The sequence below is a fragment of the Pongo pygmaeus genome, chromosome 19 (genome assembly GCF_028885625.2).
Source record: "Pongo pygmaeus isolate AG05252 chromosome 19, NHGRI_mPonPyg2-v2.0_pri, whole genome shotgun sequence".
Lineage (NCBI taxonomy): Eukaryota > Metazoa > Chordata > Mammalia > Primates > Hominidae > Pongo > Pongo pygmaeus.
The window spans coordinates 69687226-69704550 of record NC_072392.2 but is presented as its reverse complement, the minus strand read 5'-3'; the positions used below and the strand labels follow the sequence as shown (position 1 = coordinate 69704550).

The following is a 17325-nucleotide window of genomic DNA, read 5'->3' as shown; positions in this document are numbered from 1 at the left end:
GCTTGAGCCTGGGAGGTCGAAGCTGCAATGAGCCATGATCACCACTATACTCCAGCCTGTGCAACACAGCAAGACCCTGTCTCAAAAAAAATTAACAATTGAAAAATAACTTTTAAATTAGAAGTAAAAGTTGAATCTATGCCACAGTTCATACCAAGATAAATTCAAATTGATCAGATATCTAAATACGTTTTAAAGTACTAGAAAAAAAAAAAACTTGTAGTTTTTAAAAATTAGCTGGGTATGGTGGCATGTGCCTGTAATCCCAGCTACTGGGGAGGCTGAGGCAAGAGTATCATTTGAACCCTGGAGACAGAGGTTATAGTGAGCCGAGATCCTGCCACTGCACTCCAGCCTGAGTGACAGGGCAAGACTCTGTCACAAAAACAAAAAAACTTGTAGTTTAAAAAAACAATCTTAGGGTATAAGGCATGACACAAAACTCAGAGACCATAAAGAAAAAATTAAAAATATAAAATATATAAAATTTTATATATTAAAATTAGCAAATTTTTTTTCTTTTTGAGACAGAGTCTCGCTGTGTTGCCCAGGCTGGAGTGCTGTGGCACAATCTCCGCTCACTGCAAGCTCCGCCTCCTGGGCTCACATCATTCTCCTGCATCAGCCTCCCAAGTAGCTGGGACTACAGGTGCCCGCCACCATGCCCGGCTAATAAAATTAGCAAATTTTAATAAGTAAAGTCAAATAACAAAGGACAAATTGGGAAAAAAATCTTCAATTCACATTAAAGACAAAGGTCTAATTTTACTTAAGAGCATCTATGACTCAATAAGAAAAGAACACCCAATAATGGAAAAATGCACAGTTCAGAAAAAATTAAATTCAGTAACACTTTTAGCCATTAAAATATATGCCCACTCTCACACTGAGAAAAGTGCATATGAAAACTACTTTCACATCAAAAGGTTTTGGACAGGGCTGGAAAAACAGCGTATCAACTGCAGTTAGGAATGTAAATTGGCATCTCTCAGGAGGCAATTTGGCAGTTCCTATCAACATTTTAAATGTGTATATCCTTTAGGCCAGCAATTCCACTTCTAGAAATTATCCTACAGATATTTAAATCTGTGTGAAATGGCATTTGTTAGATTGCAGGGCTGTTTGCAATGACAAAAAAACAGAATGGGCTGGGCGCAGTGGCTCACACCTGTAATCCCAGCACTTTGGGAGGCCGAGGTGAGCAGATCACTTGAGGTCAGGAGTTCAAGATCAGCCTGGCCAACATGGTGAAAACCCATCTCTACTAAAAATCCAAAAAATCCAAAATTAGGCATGGTGGTGCACGTCTGTAGTCCCTGCTACTTGGGAGGCTGAGGCAGGAGAATCGCTTGAACCTGGGAGGCGGAGGTTGCAGTGAGCCGAGATCATGTCATTGCACTCCAGTCTGGGTGACAGAGCCAGAAACTGTCTCAAAAAAGAAAAAAAAAAAGAAAAAAAAAAAAAGGCAAGAGGGTGGCACAGGGGGAGGGTTCTGGAACAATTTCTGTCCAAACCACTTCTGATTTTTGTCATTCTGGGAAAGTGGCTCTGTGCACTCACCCACAAACAGGTAGGGTTGTGGCTTCCAGCATGCATTAACTCCAGCTGGCCCCATGCCATGCAGACATGGCAACTGCATAGTCAGATGCCAGTTCTCCGTTTAGTGGCTGAATCCCAAACACATCTGCAGCTCCAGTTGTGGCATCATGGGGTCTTTTCCATAGGAAAGCTGCCCCCTCTCCAGTCTCTTATACATCACATGCCTTAAGATGGAAAATTCGGTCCAGGCCTTGCGATCTCCAAGTAAACCGATTTCTAACCATGTCTTCCTGAGGATAGAGATCAGGTAAGCTTTTCTCTAGGAGTTGCAGATGATGGTAGAAGCAAGTCTCAAGATTTGTAGATGTTTCCTCCTCTTCCTGGGCTTCATGACCCTCCATATTGAACCCTTAGATGGGCAAAGCTCTATGCATTTCGACTCTTAATATTAAGATGAAGGCCAGGAGCAGTGGCTCATGCCTGTAATCCCAGCACTTTAGGAGGCCGAGGCAGGCGGATCACCTGAGGTCAGGAGTTTGAGACCAGCCTGGCCAACATAGTGAAACCCTATCTCTACTAAAAATACAAAAATTAGCTGAGTGTGGTGGCGCATGCCTATAATCCCAGCTACTTGGGAGGCTGAGGCAGGAGAATCACCTGAACCTGGGAGGTGGAGGTTGCAGTGAGCCGAGATTGCACCATTGCACTCCAGCCTGGGCAACAGAGGCGAAACTCTGTCTCAAAAAAAAAAAAAAAAAGAAGAAAGAAAGCAGGACATAAGCAAAGTGCTAACAGGCAGGAGGTGTAAAATGAAGCATTCAGACAGACAGTTGGGAAATGACATAGTGGAGCCAACAGAACCAGGAAATGCAACAAATTGGGTATGTTGTAAATGTCTTTATTTTCTAATGCAACTAACAAACTCTTATTAAGCACCTCCTGAGTACAAGAAGCATGAGACCCACAGACACTGACAGGTTATGGCAGAAAGAAGCCATCAAATCAAAGCAGGAAAGACAGTGAAGCTTCCTACAGGACAGAGCTCTGACACCCACTGTTTTCCGCCCAGAGAGGAAGCTCAGAAACCTGGTTACCATTGCTACTAAGACTTTCCTCCGCCCCCACAAGCTCATGATCATGCTCCGGAGTATTCGAGAGTATTACCCAGACTTGACTGTGATAGTGGCTGACGACAGCAAGAAGCCCCTGGAAATTAAAGACAATCACGTGGAGTATTACACTATGCCCTTTGGGAAGGTATGTCCCTCTCAGATTGGGTGGCACCTGCATTCCAGGACAAGAGGGCCCCAGGGTCAGGTTCTACCCTGGATGGGGCTGCTTCTTCAAGGGTCTTCCCAAGAAAGCAGAGTCCAGGAGTGGGAGTGGGTGAGGGCTGTTCTCTGAGTCCCACTGCTGATTCACAGAGAAATTGGTCACCCTCACTTCTCTGCATTCATGAGGTGGTTATTCCACCTTTCCTCATTTTTTTTTTTTTTTTTTTTGAGATGGAGTCTTGCTCTGTCGCTCAGGCTGGAGTGCAGTGGCATGATCTCAGCTCACTGCAACCTCCACCTCCTGGGTTCAAGTGATTCTCCTGCCTCAGCCTCCCGAGTACGTGGGACTACCAGCATGCACCACTACACCTGGCTATTTTTTGTATTTTTAGTAGAGGCGGGGTTTCACCGTGTTGGGCAGGTTGGTCTCAAACTCTTGACCTTAGGTGATCCACCTGTGTTGGCCTCCCAAAGTGCTGGGATTACAGATGTGAGCCACCACACCCAGCCTCTCATTTCTATTTTTTTATTTTTCATTTTTTTTGAGATGGAGTCTTGCTCTGTCACCTAGGCTGGAGTGCACTGGTGCAATCACAGTGATCATGGCAGCCTCAACCTTAAAGGCTCAAGTGATTCTCTCACCTCTGCCTCCCTAGTAGCTGGGACTACAGGCATGCACCATGATGCCAGGCTAATTTTTTAAATTTTTTGTAGAGATGGGGTCTCACTGTGTTGGCCGGGTTGGTCTCGAACTCCTGGGCTCAAGAGATCCTTCCATCTAGGCTTCCCAAAATGCTGGGATTACAGGCGTGAGCCACTGTACCCTGCTCCCATTTTTCCTCATTTCTGATGTGGAAATCGATTGGGGTCCTTATAAGTGACTTGAGGTCTCTGACATCCCAAAGACTCCTGACGTAGAGAAATCTGTCATCTCCATGATTCTACCAGAGCTAGGGTCTTGGTCTCTCTCTCCTCCTTCTCTCTCTCCCTCTTTCTCCTTGACTCTCTCTCCCTCCCCACTCTCTCTTTCTCTCTCCTTCTCCCTCTCTTCTTCCCACCCTCCCTCTCTCCCCTACCTCTCTTCTTCCCCACTCTCTCTTTCTCTCTTCTTCCCACCCTCCCTCTCTCTCCCCACCTCTCTCTCTCCCCCCACCTCTCTCCCTCCCCACTCTCTCTTTCTTTCTCCCTCTCTTCTTCCCACCCTCCCTCTCTCCCCCTACCGTCTCTCTCCCTCCCCACTCTCTCTCTCTCCCTCTCCCTCTCTTCTTCCCACCCTCCTTCTCTCTTTTCCTCCCCACTCTCTCTTTCTCTCTCCCTCTCTTCTTCCCACCCTTCCTCTCTCTCTCCCCACACCTCTCTCCCCCCTTGCTACTCTCTCCCTCTCTCATTTTCTTCCTCTCTCTCTCTCCCCCTTCCTTCCTCCAAGGACAAAGGAGGAAATAAATATTATACCTACTAGATGTCCTTCAAACTTGACATCTTACAGGAGACAAAAGGAGAGCCATAGAAACTGTCAGGTGAAAAGGGACTTCAGCCAATTTATATAGGCCACAGAGCCAAGGAATGACTTTCTAGCCTTTCTTTGTCTCAGTCTTTGATCCGTGTAGTCACTGTCCCTTCCAGACTTTCTCTGAGACATGGACTTCCTTCAACCCTGTGGTTCTCGGCCTTGGCTGCACATTGGATTCGCTCGCACCAATTCTAACGGAATTTGTCTGGAGTGCATGCAGCCTGGCTGTTGGGAATTTAGAAAGCTCCCCAGGTGATTCTAATATGTAGTATGGGCAACCACTCCTTTAACCTCATTTCATCTACAGGGTTGGTTTGCCGGTAGGAACCTGGCCATATCCCAGGTCACCACCAAATACGTTCTCTGGGTGGACGATGATTTTCTCTTCAATGAGGAGACCAAGATTGAGGTGCTGGTGGATGTCCTGGAGAAAACGGAACTGGACGTGGTAAGGGACAGTTGCCAGTTTCACCCAGCTGCAATCTGTAGAGATGGAGAACAGGGGAGAAGAGAGCAGGAAGAAATACATAAGAGAAGAGGAGGGGGAGGGAGGGGAGGGAGAGGGGCTGGTGCAGGAGGTGAACAGGCCAGTGCAACCTAGGTGGAGAGTGCTGCACCAGCTCACGCCTCCACACTGACTTTTCTTTGAGTAAATTACACCCCCTCCCTCATTTGCAATTGTTCTCCTTTAAAATTGTGTGTTTATGCAGCATTTCTAACTCCCTCCGTTGACTAGTGTGAGATTAAAGACAGCAGCATTCTGGTTCTATCACACAACATTAAAAACAATATAAATGGTACAAAGCTTTAAAAGCACACACGGCGCTAATGACATTTTTAAAAAGAATAAGAAGAAAATAATAAAAACAGCCTAGGCATGGAGGCTTACACCTGTAGTCCCAGCACTTTGGGAGGCTAAAGCAGGAGGATCGCTTGAGCCCAGGAGTTCAAGACCAGCCTGGGCAACATGGCAAAACCTCATCTGTACAAAGAAATACAAAAAATTAGCCAGGGATGGTGGTGCGCATCTGTAGTCCAAGCTACTCAGGAGGCTGAGGTGGGAGGATCACCTGAGCCCAGGAGGTCAAGGATGCAGTGAGCTGAGATTATGTCACTGCACTCCAGCCTGGACGATAGAGTGACACGTCTCAAAAAAAGAAAAGAAAAGAAAAGAATAAAAACATCAAAAGTAAATTCACTGTAGAAAAGAAAAAGGGGCATGGATGAGAAGGTAAGTGGTGTGGTGATCACAGTTAACTCTACTGCAAGTGGACAATCCCCAAAACACCTAGATAAGCAAAGACGTCTCTTGGCAACTCTTACAGAGACCAGATCATGATAACTTAAGAGAGAAGATGTTCCAGCTCATGTAACAACCACACTGGCAGCTGAGTTGGCTCCAGGATCATCCTGGATCAGCTTCCTTTTCTTGTTGCTCCTCAATCCTTTGGTCCCTGGCTGCATGGCCAGGAGGAAGAGGGGAAGAGGAAGTGAAGGGAGAGCAGGTTTCTTTTAAGGATGTGACGTAAACGTTTCTCGCATGGGTTCTAAATCATATCCCTTCAGCCAGAAATTTGTCACACAGTGAAACTTTGCTGCAAGGGAGGTGGGGAAATGCAATCTTTTTTTTTCTTTAAATAATAAATGGGCTTTTGTTTTTTATTTTTATAGATTGAGGGGGCACAGGTGCAGATAGCTTATACACATGTATTTCGTAGTGGTGAAGTCTGGGCTTTTAGTGTACCCATTACCCACATAGCGAACATTGTACCCAACAGGTAATTTTTCAACCCTCACCTACTCTTTTTTTTTTTTTTTTGAGACAGAGTCTCGCTCTGTCACCCAGGCTGGAGTGCAGTGGCACAGTCTCGGCTCACTGCAGCCTCCATCTCCCAGGTTCAAGGGATTCTCCTGCCTCAGCCTCCCGAGTAGCTGGGACCATAGGCACATGCCACCATGCCCGGCTGATTTTTGTATTTTTAGTAGAGACAGGGTCTCACCATATTGGCCAGGCTGCTCGAACTCCTGACCTCAGGTGATCCACCCATCTCAGCCTCCCAAAGTGCTGGGATTACTGGCGTGAGCCACCACGCCTGGCCTAACCCTCTAGCACTCTTAACCTCCTACCTTTTGTATTCTCCAGTGTCCGTTATTCAACACCATATGCCTGCATGTACCCATTGTTTAGCTCCCAGAAATGCAGTCTTTAGCTGACTAGTTGACTATGTTGTAAAACTCAGAAGGGTCATTTACTAAAAGGAAGAAGGAAAGAATGGGTGATGGGGGACAATGAGCAGACTTTACCATGTCACCCTTAGAGGATTATGATTCTTTCAGAAATAGATGTACTTGCTCATCTGTTGTGCTCAGGCTCAAACATGAAAATGCACATCTTTTCCGTGAGTGCATCGATAGGCAGCTCCGAGAGGTAAGCCAGGAGCAGAAAATACTAGGAAGACAGCTCGAGACAAACAGCTCCCTGCAAGAAATCTAACAAGTGGAAACTCCACAAATGGACCAGTGCACACAGGCTACCTCTTACCTGTACTGCAGTACTCCTCTCCCAGTGGAAGGGAGTGAGTTATCTTCTTCTGGAAAGATAAACTTCTTTGGTCTTGGGTAAGGGTTACTCATGCCAAGGAGATTTTCTGGGGTAGGCAGGAAATAAAAGAGCCCAGGGACCCAACAGTGGTATAGTGAAAGCCATGGCCACAACAGCAAAAAGGGAGTAACTGAGGGATAATTTGAAGGATAGATAGAGAAATAACAATTCTTGTTATAACCGAGGTGCAGTCCAGCAAGTCTTCCTGGAAGAGGCAGGATGAATATTGATCTGCACTCTAACATGGATTTCTCTGACTGCTGGCTAGGTAGGCGGCAGTGTGCTGGGAAATGTGTTCCAGTTTAAGTTGTTGCTGGAACAGAGTGACAGCGGGGCCTGCCTTCACAAGAGGACGGGATTTTTCCAACCCCTGGATGGCTTCCCCAGCTGCGTGGTGACCAGTGGCGTGGTCAACTTCTTCCTGGCCCACACAGAGCGACTCCAAAGAGTTGGTTTTGATCCCCGCCTGCAACGAGTGGCTCACTCAGGTGGGAAGGCTGAAAGAGTGAGGGAGGGAGCTGGGCTGGGAATTAGCTACAGAAGTTTGTTCTTTCCAAGGGCTGTACCTGGCTGGCTGATTGTAGTCGCCTGCCCAGCAGCAGTACGTCCCTTTCCCCTTTCTCCCCAGACTAGGGAGCTCTTGATCTCTGTTACCTCCCTCCTCACGTCTCTTTGACTTCTGTGTCTCCAGTAGGCTGCCCTTCTTTTCCTTCCCCTTCCTTTCCCTACAGCTCTGTCTTCCTCCTCCTTTCCCATGCTGCTTCATATTCTATTTTTCCAGAAATCCTTTCCTATTAACTGCTCTCTCTTTCCCTCTTACTCCATCAGCCCTGGAGTCCACAGTTCTGTCCAGTTTGAAAGCCAATCTATGCCTCTCTGCCTCTGTACCCATATCTCTGCCTGAGAAATGAGCTTATTTATTTCCTTCCAACTCATCAGCAGGGACAGGCTGCCAGAGTTAAGGGTGTGGCTTCACGTGGGGCTGAACCTCCCCAGTGTATGAACTGTGTCCTCTCCCTGGGACTCTCCCCCACCAGACCTGGAATAGTACCCACTTTTCTGACTGCAGCTCCCACTTCCTTCTGCTCTCCCTCTCTTTGCAGAATTCTTCATTGATGGGCTAGGGACCCTACTCGTGGGGTCATGCCCAGAAGTGATTATAGGTCACCAGTCTCGGTCTCCAGTGGTGGACTCAGAGCTGGCTGCCCTAGAGAAGACCTACAATACATACCGGTCCAACACCCTTGCCCAGGTCCAGTTCAAGCTGGCTCTCCACTACTTCAAGAATCATCTCCAATGTGCCACATAAAGGTGTGAGGGCATAGGAGAAACACTAGGCTAGCTGGTTATGGTATCTATAGCAGGCCACCAAAAACTGGACTCCTGATAGGTGAACGTTGTACCAAACCAGCTGGTGGGTAGGGAAAAGGGAAATGGCTCAGTTACTGGAAGTACCAATCAAAGGTGAAGGGTCATTAGAAATGAACCAGTCACTGACCAGGGCAATGGAGACTGAATTAACAGCAATGATGATTTGTACAATGCCCTGCCTTTTTTGAAGCATTTGCATGGGCAGTATCTCACATCATCTCATCTGATCTCACACAAAGACTACATTGGTTGGTGTCCTCAGTCAAAAGAACAGCTGCCTGGTCCTTAATAGTTGTTTGGTGGAGATTCTGTCACAGTCAGAAGCATTGGCTCCAGCATCACTGTCATCCCTACATTTTTATTGGGTTCTATCTTGTAGACTCAAAAAATGTGAACAATCCAGGGTCCTTTCCTTGAGGAGGTTTGCAGCCTGGTTCAGTTCAGTCCAATCACAGAATTAGGCAGCCAGGGTCAGAGGATCAGAGAAGGGAAAGGGTCACCAGGTCCCAAGCAGTGGAGGAAGACTCCGTGGAGTGAACTTGTTAGGAGCCTGAAAAGCAGACATTCAGCCATGAGAGAGGGCAGGATGGCCCTGGGGCCATCCCACTGTCCACCAGAACAAAGGCTGTCCTGGCATCAGACTTGCTCCAGACCTGTTTCAGAATGCCAGGGATTGAACTCAGAGCCCATGCCAAGGCATGATGGTGAACAGTGTGAGTGTGGTGACATGCCATTAAGCTCCAGGGACCTAAGGCCAGTTGCTGATCACTCAAAACTCATGTCATTTACAGAGTGGTCCTATCACTGTGTTGTTGGATAAGCCTCTTTCTGTTGCCTGGGGGTTGGCAGATTGCCGAGACCAGCTCGGTCGTGGAGACCCAGCAGTGCTAGAGGAATTAAAGACACACAGATAGAAATATAGAGTGTGGAGTGGGAAATCAGAGGACTCACAGACTTCAGAGTGGACAGCCCTGAACAGAGTTTGACCCACATATTTATTGACAGCAAGCCAGTGATAACCGTTGTTTCTATAGATGATAGATAAACTAAAAGTATTCCTTATGGGAAACAAAGGGATGGGCCAAAACAAAGGGATGGGCTCTGGCTAGTTATCTGCAGCAGGAACATGTCCTTAAGGCACAGATCGCTCATACTATTGTTTGTGGCTTAGGAATGCTTTAAGCGGTTTTCCGCCCTGGGTGGGCCAGGTGTTCCTTGCCCTCATTCCAGTAAACCCACAACCTTCAGTGGGGGCATCATGGCCATCATGAACACGTCACAGTGCTGCAGAGATTTTGTTTATGGCCAGTTTTGGGGCCAGTTTATGGCCAGATTTGGGGGCCTGTTCCCAACATGTTCCCCTTTTTGTTTTCCAAAGCGATAAAAGCAAAGGCAGCTTTGTCACGGTGAGCTACTTCTTGCAGGAGTCAGGAGCCGCACCTGCAGACTATACAAAGACAAACAACACAGATTAAAAGCACAATCATCATTGAAATCACAGAGCTTCCAAGTGTCTTTATCTGTTTTAATGGGTTAGTAGCTGCTAATCTGTCTGCAGCTCCTTCAAGCACTCCAGTTCCTGGCATTAAGGTCAGGTGTGCCAAGGATGCTTTAAATATTTGTTCTTTTAATTTTGCAATATCCAAAGACAAGTTTGTAGAGTGTCCTTCTAGATGCTTTTTTATTCTTTCCCAAATTTTGATCTTATTAACAGACATTAATAGTTTCCACAAATCCTTATGTTTAGCTTCTACAGCAGGCCATATCATTTGAGGTTGAGGTGCCACTATACCGCCATGTTTTCAGATAATAGGAACTCTTGCTGTATTTCTTACCATTCCTACCATCTGACTGTTTTGTTTAGACCAGCTGAACATAGTGTGGCTGTGGCACGCAGACTGAGAGGTGCAATTCCAGCTAAACATCCCCTTAGGGGACCAATCAATAATGATTCCATAGGAATAGTTGCGCAGCACCTCTGCCTGTTCTGCAATGCAGTCTTCCCAAACAAGTACATTCATTATTTCTGGCCAGGTCCAATTCTATTTACAAATAGGTTTTTGAGGGCGGTATGCCTCAATTATAGGAGCAGATTTATTATGGTAAATACTAAGAGCAGAAAGCATGTGTAACTGTGTCATACAGTGTTTACATCCAGGCATTATTGCCAGCCAAGATTGATAAATATGCCCAATAAGTATAATTGTTCTCTGTGTTGTTCCTTGTTGAAGGAATACTCACGGCAATGGTGATCACCACTATTATATCTATCATTAAATTACTCATTGTGACTGGTTGTCCCACTTTCCTCAGGTTTTCTTCCGCCATCTGTGACAGCTTCTTGATCTGTCCCCAGGTAGGTGGCTGTGTTCAACAGCTGTTACTCGTGATAGTTGGGTTCCTCCTCAGCATCAGTCTTGACATGGCTGCAACCGGGGGATCCTTGGGATCCTCCTGGAATCTCTTCCTCAGCATCTGGCTCATGGTAAGGTTTCAGATGTCTTGATGGCACCCAAATTAGCTGTCGATTCAGTCCTGGAGAAACACAAGCATAACCTCTACCCCAAGTTATTATTTTACCTATTTCCCAACTTTTTGTTATCGGATCTCTCCACCAAACCAGTTGTTCTGCTTCTGTCTTTGCAGCTGGTTTCTGTAGATGTTGTTCAGCTGCTGGCCTTTAGGCAGGCTAAAAAAATTTAAAGTCAATAATGCTAGAATCAATTGCATATGGGGTGTCCCGTAGTCCCTGTTTCTCCCCTTTTGCTTTTGCAACTGCTGTTTCAGGGAGAGATTCATTCTTTCTACTATGGCTTGTCCTTGAGAATTATATGGGATGCCAGTAATGTGTTTAATATTCCATATAGAGAAAAATGTAGCTAGAGCTTGGCTAATATAGCCTGGGGCATTATCTGTTTTAATAGAAGCTGGAATGCCCATCACCACAAAACACTGCAAAAGGTGACGTTTAACACAGGCAGAAGACTCTCCTGATTGGCAGGTAGCCCAGACAAGTAAGAAAAGGTGTCCACACATACATGTACAGAAGCTAGTCTTCCAAACAAGGGAACATGTGTGACATCCATTTGCCAAAGAGAATTAGATTCCAACCCTTGAGGATTAACTCCTCCTGTAAAAGATGAGGAATGAACCATCTGACAAGATGGGCATCGCTGGATAATAGCTTTAGCTTCTTTCCAGGTAATGCCATATGTGTGTTTGAGACCAGAGGCATTAACATAGGTTAAATTGTGAAAGTGTCTAGCATTAGATATTGCATTAGCAACTAGGTGATCAGCCATTTGATTCCCTTCAGTTAAAGGTCCTGGAAGAGGTGTATGAGCCCTAATGTGAGTGATGTAAAAACGATGCATTCTACTCCTGACTGCTGTTTGCAATTGGGTAAATAAAGTCATCAGTTGCTCATCTGTGTGGAATCGTAGTTGAGCATTTTCAATTAATTGTGTGGAATGAACTATGTATGAAGAATCAGAAATCACATTAATAGGCATATTAAAAGCAGTCAATACCTCTATTACAGCTACAAGCTCTGGTTTTTGAGCTGAAGTATAGGGCATCTGAAGCCCTTACTTTTCAAGCTAGAGTAAGAAGCTTTACCATTACTAGACCCATCTGTGAAGACATTTTCAGCACCTTCAAGTGGTTTTAATTTAGTTATTTTAGGGAAAATCCAATTAGTTAATTTCAAAAATGGAAACAATATTGTTTTGGGAAAATGATTATCAAGAATACCCACAAAGTCAGCTAAATGGGTTTGCCAAGTAAGACTATTTATAAAAGCTTGCTGCATTTGTGCCTTCGTGAGAGGGACAATAATTTTTCCAGGACCATACCCATTTAATTTAACAATCTGAGTTCTCCCATTTCCTATCATAGGAGGGATTTGATCCAAATAAGGAGTTAGAGTCCAAGAATTAGTATGTGGAAGAAAAAGCCACTTTACAAGATCTTGCTCTTGAACAATAACAGCAGTAGGTAAATGCCGAGTTGAAAAAACTAGCAAATCTAGGGTCTTTTCTGGATCTATTCTATTTATTTGAGCTTTATGGACTTGCTTTTTGATTAGCTACAGCTCTGCCTCAGCTTCTTTTGTTAATTGCCGAGGGATAGTGAGACTAGCATCTCCTCTAAGGATAGAAAATAGGTTACTCATGGCATAGGTAAGAATGCCTAGAGCAGGTCGTATCCAATTAATGTCCCCTAGTAATTTTTGAAAGTCATTTAATGTTTTCAATTGATCCCTACATATGATTACTTTCTGTGGCATAATGATAGTGTCATTTACTGAAGTCCCCAAGTAGGAGTAAGGAGTAGCAGTCTGAATTTTGTCAGGAGCTATAATTAAACCAGTGTGAGAAATCAAATTTTGCAAGTGATCATAACATTGGAGTAATATTTCTTGAGTGGGGGCAGCACAAACTATATTCTCCATATAATGAATAATGTAACACTGTGAAAATTATTTATGAGTAGGTTCAATTGTTTGCTCTACATAAGTCTGGCAAATTGTTGGACTTTTTAACATGCCTTGTGGCAACACTTTCCAATGAAAATGCTTAGCAGGCTGCAGGTTGTTTACTGCAGGAATTGTAAATGCAAACCGTTCACGGTCCTGTTCAGCTAAGGGGATAGTAAAGAAAGTCTTTTAAATCTATGACTATTAAAGGCCAATTTTTTGGAATCATAGCAGGAGAAGGCAGTCCTGGCTGCAGTGTCCCCATAGGTTGTATAACTGAATTAATGGCTCTTAAGTCAGTTAACAGTCTCCATTTACCTGATTTTTTCTTAATTATAAAAACTGGAGAGTTCCAAGGGGAAAATGTTGAAGCTATGTGTCCTTTTTCTAATTGTTCAGTGACTAAGTCCTCTAAAGCCTCTAGTTTCTCTTTACTTAGCGGTCATTGTTCTATCCAAATTGGCTTATCTGTTAACCATTTTAAAGGTATAGGTTCTGGAGGCTTAACAATGGCTGCCATCAAAAATGATATCCTAAACCTTGGCGGGAACTTTGTCTTTCCGCTTGAAGTCGTTCCTTCAAACCTTGCAATTTTTTTCCTAGTCCCATACCAGGGACATACCCCATTTCATGCATCATATGTTGACTTTGAGGGCTATACAATTGCTCTGGAGTTAGAACTTGTGCTCTCCATTGTTGTAACAAATCTCTTTCCCATAAATGTATAGGTACAGAAGTTATAATTGGTTGAATAGTCCCAGGTTGTCCATTGGGCCCTTCACAATGCAAAATATAACTACTTTGATATACTTCAGGGGCTTTACCAACTCCAACTATGTTAAATTGAGTGGGTTGAATTGGTCACGTGGACAGCCAGTGCTGTAGAGAAATGATTGAAATGTCTGTTCCTGTATCTACCAAACCTTTAAATTTCTTTCCCTGAATAGTTATTTCATAGGTAGGACATTTATCAGTAATTTGATTCACCCAATAAGCTGCTTTGTCTTCTTTATTTGTGCTTCCAAATCCTCCTGTTCATTTAATTTCACTTTTCCCCATTTCCACATACAGCACAATCAGGAGCTGTGCTATACACTTTCCTGGCTCTGCTTTCCAGGGAAGAGAAGTAAATATAACAATTTGAATTTCCCCATTGTAATCCGAATCAATGACTCCTGTATGTACTTGCACTCCTTTTAAATTTAAACTAGATCTACCTAGAAGTAATCCTATCATCCCCGCTGGCAAGCATCCACAGACCCCTGTTGGAACTTTTTGTGGGGGTTCCCCAAGCATAAGGCTCACAGCTTTTGTGCAGCATAAATCTACTGCGGCACTACTGGCTGTGGCAGGGGACAGACATTGTACAGGGGTGAGGGAGTGAGCTATAATATTTCCCTGTTGATCTGGGGGGTGTATCCTAACAGGGAACTGCCAAGCCTCTATATCACCCTCTTGTCTAGCTTGCTCAATTCCTGCCTGAATAGAACTGAGAGCAGTCGCTTGAGGCGCTGCTAGAACAGTCACTGGGGCAACTACTTTTCACCCAGTGTCCTCTGGAAAAGAAAGATCTGGAGGGACAGGTCACTCTTTTTCTTCAAAATAATGAGGGGGTGCAGAAGAGTAGGGACAAACCTCTTCCTCTTTTGCCGCTATAGCTTTAGCCAGCAAACAAACCTGCTCTGTCATCTCTTCTGTTACTTTGTTATACTTTCCTTCCTTCTCATCATTAGTGTGAAAAGGTTCTATGGTGGAATGAACCAGAGCCCACACTTGTCCCATTGTTACCCTGATGCTTCCGAACTCCCCTTCTTACTCACCATGGGGATTGCTTAAGAGTACTCGGGTGTCCTCCAGCTTAGTTCCACGTTCTCCAACCGTCAGTCTGGTGACCCTTCGACCAGGGTTCAAGCCCCACATTGGGCACCACTTGCTGACACCAGCTCAGTTGTGGAGACCCTAACCCAGCGGCGTTAGAGGAATTAAAGACACACACACACAGAAATATAGAGTGTGGAGTGGGAAATCAGGGGACTCACAGCCTTCAGAGCTGAGAGCCCCAAACAGAGTTTGACTCACATATTTATTGACAGTAAGCCAGTGATAAGCATTGTTTCTATAGATTATAGATTAACTAAAAGTATTCCTTACGGGAAACAAATGGATGGGCTGAAACAAAGAGATGGGCTCTGGCTAGTTATCTGCAGCAGGAACACATCCTTAAGGCACAGATTGCTCATGCTATTGTTTGTGGCTTAGGAACACCTTAAGAGGTTTTCTGCCCTGGGTAGGCCAGGTGTTCCTTGCCCTCATTCCAGTAAATCCACAACCTTCAGTGTGGGCATCATGGCCTTCATGAACATGTCACAGTGCTGCAGAGATTTTGTTTATGACCAGTTTGGGGGCCAGTTTATGGCCAGATTTCGGGGCCTGTTCCCAACAGCAGATTCTATAACCCCTTCAGCCCTGCCTTTACAGTTTCTGTTTATCTGTAGACTTTTTCTTCCTGTGGCCTAGGGTAGTTCAGGATCGCTAAAAATGTGTTCTGTGATATATTAATAAAAATTCCTGAAAAATGGACTTACAGCAAAATTGATTTTGGTACTCAAATAATTTTGAAAAATATCACATGCTATGTCTCCTTCTTGTCAGGTCACAGTTCACATTAGTGTAGTAAAGGCTCTGAGAAGACCTGAGGTAAGGAAATCTCTTTAACTTTGTTTAATTCAGCATTTCTGAAGTACAGATAGAGACTAGCAGTCATTTTTTATTCTCCCAAAACAGAACTGAGCACATACCTCGTTCATTGTATGTCATAAAGATTATATTGCTATAGCTTTTTCTGTATACTAACATAGCTATAGGCCGGGCACGGTGGTTCACACCTGTAATCCCAGCACTTTTGGAAGCCATGGCAGGAAACTTGCTTGAGCCTCAGGAGTTTGAGGCCAGCCCGGGCAACATAATGAGACCCCATCTCTAGTAAAAAAAAAAAAAAAAAGACGAACATAGGCAGCCTTTGATTGGAAGAAAAAAATAAGATAAACAAGCAGTTATATAGGAAAACAACATTGCATTGTCCCATCCCAACACACCACCCCATATGACTCCCCTTAGATCCAAGCAAGAAGAGCACCTACCTGGACCTTGTGCTCTAGAGTACCTTGCATGTCACAAACATGTGCATTTACTGACAAAGCCCAGGGCATCTCTGTCACTTAGGATCCAGTGCTTGGCACTAGTACAGCATGACTGGTAACCCTAAACATCCACTCTTGGGACTAATGCTATTCAGGCCCCAGGGAAATACTTCTCCAAATCTCTTGCCTTGTGTCATCAAAAGAAAATTACATCCAAATGTAACGAAAGTTTGTGGACGGCGCTTTGGAGTACTGATAGGATTTTGGCTGCAATGTGCTTAGGTAAAAGGAAAAGACAAATTTTAAAATTTGCCAGATTCTGCTGGGCACAGTGGCTCACGCCTGTAATCCCAGCACTTTGGGAGGCCGAGGTGGGTGGATCATTTAAGACCAGCCTGGCCAACATGGTCAAAACCCTGTCTCTACTAAAAATACAAAAATTAGTCGGGTGTGGTAGCACATGCTTGTAATCCCCAGCGACTTGGGAGGCTGAGACAGGAGAATCGCTTGAACCCAGAGGCGGAGGTTGCAGTGAGCTGTGATCGTGCCACGGCTCTCCAGCAGCCTGGGCAACAGAGTGAGACCCTGTCTCAGAAAAAAAGAAAGAAAAGAAAGTGATGGTCAGGCACAGTGGGTCATGCCTGTAATCCCAGCACTTTGGGAGGTAGAGGCGGGAGGATCACTTAAGCCCAGGAGTTCAGGACCAGCATTGGCAACATAGTGACACCCTGTCTCTATATTTAAAAATTTTTAAGTAAAAAAAAAGTCTTGCCATGAAAAAATGGCAGCTCAACTAAAACTGTGTGTTTAGGGATTCTGACACAAGCCCCTTATCTCATTGCAGGCTGATAACAAAGAGCTCCCAGACCAGGCCTCAGAGCACACTTTGAGTAGCATTGCTTTAGATTAGGGATCAGCAAACATTTTTGTAAAGGACTAGATAGTAAGTATTTTAGGTTTTGTAATCCACATAAGGTCTCTGTTACATATTCTTTTAAAAAGATAACTCTTTAAAACTGTAAAAGCCATACTGAGGGCTTAAGGGACCATTCAAAAACAAGCCATAGGCTGCATTTAGCCCTTGGCTGTAGTTTGCTGCTTTACTTAAAACTGTTAGAGTACAAATTATGTGAGCAATCTTGATTATAAAAGCATAATTAGTGATTTTGTTGAAATAAAAGCAAGAAAATTAAATTATGTGGGGTAAATATATGATAATTTACAAATTATATATATGTGTATGTGTCTTTGTTTTTTTGTTTGTTGGTTTTTGAGACAGAGTCTCACTCTGTTGCCCAGCCTGGAGTGCAGTGTTGTGATCTTGGCTCACTGCAACATCTGCCTCCCAAGTTCAAGCAATTCTCATGCCTCAGTCTCTCTAGTAGCTGGGATTACAGGCACCCACTACCATG

General features: G+C 44.5%; 1 protein-coding gene across 4 annotated transcripts in view; it reads left to right on the top strand.

The window, feature by feature from the left end:
* B4GALNT2 (beta-1,4-N-acetyl-galactosaminyltransferase 2 (SID blood group)) overlaps positions 1-15365 on the top strand; it is a 45160-nt gene extending 29795 nt beyond the window's left edge. For 2 of the 4 annotated variants that reach the window (XM_054459040.2, XM_054459038.2), the window contains exons 8-11: positions 2609-2796; positions 4631-4771; positions 7194-7413; positions 8029-15365. In XM_054459040.2, the coding sequence (XP_054315015.1) occupies positions 2609-2796; positions 4631-4771; positions 7194-7413; positions 8029-8234 (755 nt within the window). In that variant the 3' untranslated portion in view covers positions 8235-15365. The remainder of the gene's footprint in view (positions 1-2608; positions 2797-4630; positions 4772-7193; positions 7414-8028) is intronic. The other 2 variants (XM_054459037.2, XM_054459039.2) reach the window with 2 other exon arrangements.
* The last annotated feature ends 1960 nt before the right edge of the window (positions 15366-17325 follow it).